Source organism: Rattus norvegicus, chromosome 10 (assembly GCF_021556685.1).
Source record: "Rattus norvegicus strain SHRSP/BbbUtx chromosome 10, alternate assembly SHRSP_T2T, whole genome shotgun sequence".
In the NCBI taxonomy this organism is placed as follows: domain Eukaryota; kingdom Metazoa; phylum Chordata; class Mammalia; order Rodentia; family Muridae; genus Rattus; species Rattus norvegicus.
Genome location: NC_141543.1, coordinates 17,028,814 through 17,034,813, shown reverse-complemented (window position 1 = coordinate 17,034,813; position 6,000 = coordinate 17,028,814). Strand labels below are relative to the sequence as shown.

The 6,000-nt window shown below is 49.0% G+C and overlaps 1 protein-coding gene across 4 annotated transcripts in view; it reads right to left on the bottom strand.

Annotated features, from left to right (window-relative positions):
• Positions 1–2,202: 2,202 nt before the first annotated feature.
• Positions 2,203–6,000, bottom strand: part of Srl (sarcalumenin) — a 44,061-nt gene continuing 40,263 nt past the window's right edge. For all 4 annotated transcript variants that reach the window (NM_001437323.1, NM_001371633.2, NM_001437322.1 and 1 more), the window contains 1 exon segment: positions 2,203–5,319. In NM_001437323.1, the coding sequence (NP_001424252.1) occupies positions 4,508–5,319 (812 nt within the window). In that variant the 3' untranslated portion in view covers positions 2,203–4,507.

Genomic DNA, 6,000 nt, shown 5'->3' with positions numbered 1-6,000 from the left:
AAGCTGGCTCAACCAGGTTGGACAACCAGGAGGACAAGACCTGCTGATCACACTGCATACAGTTCTAGGCCACTAATCAGTTGTTGTTGTGGTTGTTTTCTGTTGTCTCCTCCTCATCACCTTGATGATCTTTTAGAGAACAATGTCTTTGTATTAGGAGAAGCCCAGGCTTTGTGTCATGTCACTGAGGGGAATTGGCCAGTACCTGTGAGATGTCTAAGGCCAAGACACACATGCAAAGCCAGGAGCTGACAGAGAGTTGTTCATTGAATGCCTCTTCCTGGATTTCCATCCTAGGTGGGCTATCCAGGTACACACACACACACACACACACACACACACAGTCACACACACACACAGTCACACATGCACACACACACATGCACACAGTTTCACACACACACACATGCACACAGTCACACACACACAATCTCACATACACACACACACACACACACACACACACACACACACAGAGTCACCTTCTCCTCCAGCATCTATTCATTCACTCCAGTAGCACACTAATGAAGGGCTGTGCCCAACACTGTCCTAGATACTTAGGCATGTTTTGGCCACAAAAGCACACATCTCACTGGCTTCTCAGTTCCCCCCGACTTCATTTGAATGCTTTTTTGAATCCCATGTGGTGTGTGTGTGTGTATGTGTGTATGTGTACATATATGTATATGTGTGTGTAACATGTTAGATGACATGTACATATGTCCTTACAAAATTCTCTCCATTCCCATCCTCACCTTTCCTGACTATGTTTGGAATGGTCTTTGGCTCTGCCTTCTCCACTTTCTGTTTCTTTCTCAACGCCCATAGTGGCAACCCTGAGCTGTGGAAAGGACAAATTCGAGGGAGAACTCAGCCTGTTACATGTATTTTCTTTGAAAAAGTCCTTGTTGCTTGCCTTCCGTCTTCCAGAGCAAAACTGTGTTTCTGGCGTAGGCAAGAGAGAGAGAGGGGCCAGGCTGCAGCAGGTGAGCAGGGCAGGCTGTCCAGGCTGCAGCGGGTGAGCAGGGCAGGCTGTCTAGGCTGCAGCAGGTGAGCAGGGCAGGCTGTCCAGTTGTTCAAAGCAGACCTACATAAGGTGAGCCTGGGAGAACATGGCCAACTTGTCCAGCCCTAGGATCAGATGCTCAAAGCCAGAGAACCCACTGGCCTCAGCCACTGACTGGCACCCTTCCTGGTATAACTATATGGGTTATGGCCTAGGTTTATGGGCCCTGATCTCCCTTTTGGGTTCCTTCCAACCGTCCACCTCTTCCCCAGAGCCCATGTCTTTCCCTTTCAAATTTGTTCATATGCTGGGTTATGAAACCTCTTGGGAGGATCTCAGAGCAGAAAGCTTCCAAATTAAGGGAATCCTGTTCTTATCAGGAGACCAGAAACTGTGAAATGTGGTAGGTTGTACTGGCTTGAGGAGTTGAGACATGTTCAAAATACACATGCCCACACCTGTAGAGGGATGGACACTTTCTGGAACAGCCAGAGGACGGTGGCCATCCTTACCATCCCAGCACACTTTACTCCATCCAGCCATGGAGGTCAAGAGCTGCCTGTATAATAGAGGGCACCAACCAATTGGTTCCATTATCTGCACTCTTTCTGTGAAGGACCTGGGGGTAGACATTTCTAGTGAACCCTATTCAAAAGGGATGCCCTGGATATTGGGAATAATGAACTAAGGTTCTACTGGGAAAAAAATTATTTGGGTTTCCCATAGTACAACAGTAGGCCTTGGCCTCTATACTACTATCAAGAAACTGAATTATCTTCCATACCCAGGAGGCTAGGTGCTTTACCAAAAGAGGCCCCGGAAAACATTTAAAACAGGGGCAGATGTTTATGAATTTCCAAATTATCCTCCAGAAACTTGAAAATGAGTATACTCAGGGCTGGAAAGATGGCTTGACGGTTAAGAGCACTGGCTGCTCTTCCAGAGGTCTTGAGTTCAATTCCCAGCAATCATATGGTGGCTCACAACCATCTGTAATGGGATCTGATGCCCTCTTCCAGAATACAAGTGTATATGCAGATAGAGTGCTCAGATACAGAAAATAAATGTAAGGAAGGAAGGAAGGAAGGAAGGAAGGAAGGAAGGAAGGAAGGAAGAAACAAACAAACTGTACTCTACTTGATAAAAAAGAAACTAAGAAATTCCCCTAGCTGGAGACAATCAAGAGGGCCAAGGCATTGAAGAGAGATTGGAACTTTATTGAGACGTTCTCCCTGATGAAATCAGAATAGAAAGGACACTGGAAAGGTCAGCCACTCTTCAGGCACAGACACAGATGTTCCCCTCAGGAAATCTCTGCATCCCACGTTTTTCCCTCCTCCTAGTCAGAATCCTGCTCAAAACCCAGCTCTGCACGGCCAGGCAAAGATTGAGTGCTGAAAGCTGTGGGACTGTCAGCGGCCTGTGAGTGGGAGAGAGACAGAATGGAGGCAGAGAAGAAATGGATGGAGAGAAATCCAAAAGGAAGGAAGGTACCACTAGTCAGGTGCCTCCCCCCAAACGCAAATGCTGTAAGAATTCATTGGCCTCATTTCACCTGCTTCCCCCGAAGCATGCAGGCACTGACAGCTAGGACAGGCTCCATACAGTTCAGCTTTTTCCCCCGTTTCTGCATTGAGAGAAAAACAGATTTGCCACACAAAACTCACAGGCATGAGGGGCAGGAAGGAGAAGGGTGGGAGGGACAGTCTCTCCAGAGAGCGCATGATGGAGAGAAGAGGGGAGGAGTTTGGGAAGAAAAACCCAAGACAGATTGCAGCTCATCTACCCTAGCCACCAAGCTCCATGAATGACCCTTATGGGAGGAACTCATTCCTTGGAGACACTGTCCTGGCAGTTCTGGAGCTTTTGACTTACGGCAGCAGGTCCTGGGCCCTACGAGGAGCCAAAACAGCAGCCTTCCTTAGAAGGCACCAGACTTCAAAGAATTCGGAGAAACACAAACCCCTCAGTTGATGTTCTCTGTGTAGCCTCCTCGGTTACCAATATGCTTACGCTGCATATTTGATCCTCAGAAAGAATAACGTTGGCTCAGCCTTCCCTCCCACTTCCCTTCTGCTCCAGATGACACCCTGCTGCTGCTGGATCCCAACCCATGCCTCACAATCAAGGCCTCCAGGAGCGGTTGCTCCAAAACGAAAGCAGCTGGCTGTGCCCAGAGGAAGCCCTCAAGGCAGGCTGAACTTCACCTTGCCTGCTCCATCAAAAAGCTCTTCACCCTTCCAGAGCGTCTTGCTCTCCTGCACTTCAAGGTGGCAGTGTATGTGTGCCTTGCACGACTCCCAGGAGTCCTCTCTCTGTGCCCTCAAATCTGTCATCCTCCGGGCTGTCTCTTGTACAGTGGACACACTAAGTGCACATTCACTGGTGTTTGAAGGCCTTGACAGTCCTGACTGCACTCGGTGGGTATCTGCAGGAATTCAGTTTGAATCTAACCTCAGGCCTTATCTGGCACCAATGCCAATGTCAAGGGGCTGGTACTGGTTCTGATCCGAGGGACTTTTTCTCAGTTGGAAGTATTGATGCATCAGGGAATGGAGAAGAAAGGAAAAGAGAAACCATGGTTCTGGGAACCAGAGGAGGCAAGTCCTCTGTCAAGTGCTCCCACAAAGAAGCTGTAGAAACAGCTTCCACCAAAACTTGGGAGAATGTCTGTCCAGAGAACCCTCTAAGGACTAGGAGCAAGGTCTCCATTGTCCACTCTGAAACCCAACACCTCTGTGATCTGAGCTTTCCAAGACATGCAACAGACAAAGACACACTGCAAACCAATTAACCCCCGGAGCCCTTCATACCTCCGTGTAAGGAGGGGAAGGTACTTGAGTACATCACCCACTCACCCTCCTTTTAGGGACAACTGTCTGAGATCCCCAATTGGGACACCAGTGGCGGCAGATCAACACCCTAATTTAAAAACTCTTGTTTTAGGTTTATGGATGCCCCGCCCCTTGAGAAAACTGGGAGAGGATTCCAAGGTTAGGCTCAAAATTCATGAAGATCAAACTCAAGAGACTGTCCACTTCTGAAAATCAACCCAAGCTTAGGAGGGAGCCAAGGAGGGACAGGGATCAAACAGAAGACGTGTGTGAAAGGAGTTGACACAGACCTGAGAAGCCTCTGTTACTCAGGAAATTTCCATGAGTTTAGCTTATTAGAACCTCACTATCTTAGTATTCATTAGGATTTAGCTGCTCTCTGCCCTTCCAAGACAGGACCCAGAAAAAACAAGGGAAGCTTTGTAGACTGACTTGGCCTGTGTCAGGCCTTCTAACTGAAGCAGTAGGACAAGCACACTATGATTCACAGTTACCGCTCTCCTCCCTAGAACCCTGTGCCTTCCCTGATTCACCGGCCTCAGTGAACTTCCAAATCTCCAATGCAGACTGGTTGTCGCCAGTATGGCTCAAAGGGTTAACAAACCAGGACTTCTCAGACAGTTAGGACGCAAGCTTATTCACCAACCCGAGGATAGCTACGCAGAAACTAGTGCTTCTTGTAGCGATTCTTTGGGGTCTCTCCACAGCCTGTTTTGTCACAGTTAGGAGCACCTGGATTCTTCCCAAGCCCAATGCTACCCAGAAGGCTGGGGAGCTCCTGGGTGATGGCTCGTTCAATCTTCTCCAGGAAGCAGCCCCCCATGTAGGAGCACTGCTGAGAGAGGAGTTTGAAATTGGAAATGGGGTTGATGCCAAAGAAGTCCTTATAAGCCTCACGGTTGGGAAGGTCAAACTTGCTGACATTGGTCTTTGCCAGGATGGTCTTGAAGATGTAGAATTTATCAGGATCTTCCACAATGTCCTTAAAGACCAGTTCCCCGTCACTGAAGAAGGTCATTTTGTCCTTGTAAGTCTGCAGATAGCGGTCAACTAAAAGGGCGTGGATTCGGACCCTGATGGCGTGCTGGCGAATAAAAGCAATCTTGTTCTCGAGCCTGTTCTCTATCACCTGGTTCAGGTCTTCCAGGAGAGAGATCTCTTCTTTGAGGAACAGATCCCGGTGGGTATCGGGCTTATAGTCCTGTGGCCAGAAGGAGCTGACGTAAACCCGGGGAGGCTCCGTGACATTGATGAGAGGGGCCAAGCTCCAGAAGAGAGCCCCATACACCCGCATGAGCATTTGTGTGGCCAGGTTGTCAGCCTTGTTCAAAATGATCCTTATCTGGGACTCGCGTCCTTTCAGTTGTCGGAAGAGCATCTCCAGCTCCAGGCCCACGTCCAGCTTGGTGGGATCAAAGACAACGAAGATGAGGTCGGCTCTGTCGATGAACCACTGACACACATCGTTGAAGGGGTAACCTTGGGGAGACGGGAATGAGGAGTCAGATGACGTGGGGCACACACAAGACCCTTTGCGCCCCCCTTCAGTACCAAAGCAGAGTATGGGCTAAGCAGAACCATAGCAAAGAAAAGGGGGAGATGGGACTAGAGAGATTTCTCATTGGTTAAGAATGCCGGCTGTCGGGGTTGGGGATTTAGCTCAGCGGTAGAGCGCTTGCCTAGCAAGTGCAAGGCCCTGGGTTTGGTCCCCAGCTCCGAAAAAAAGAAAAAAGGAAAAAAAAAAGAATGCTGGCTGTCCTTCCTGAGGACCGGATTCAGCCCCTAGCACCCACATGCTGCTCACAATTGTAACTTGAGCCTCAGAGGAGCCAGCGCCCTCTACTGGCCTCTGTGGACACCAGGCTTGCACGTGGTGCAGACCTACAAGCAAGCAAAACACCTTTTGGGACTGGGGATTTAGCTCAGTGGTAGAGCGCTTACCTAGGAAGCGCAAGGCCCTGGGTTCGGTCCCCAGCTCCGAAAAAAAGAACCAAAAAAATAATAATAATAAGAGATTTTTAATTTTATCTTAGTTTTAGTTTCTGAGACAGGGTTTCTCTCTGTAGCCCTGGCTGTTCTGGAACTCACTCTGTAGACCCGGCTGGCCTCAGACTGCCTGCTTCTACTTCCCAAGCACTGGGTTTAAAGGTGTGCACCACT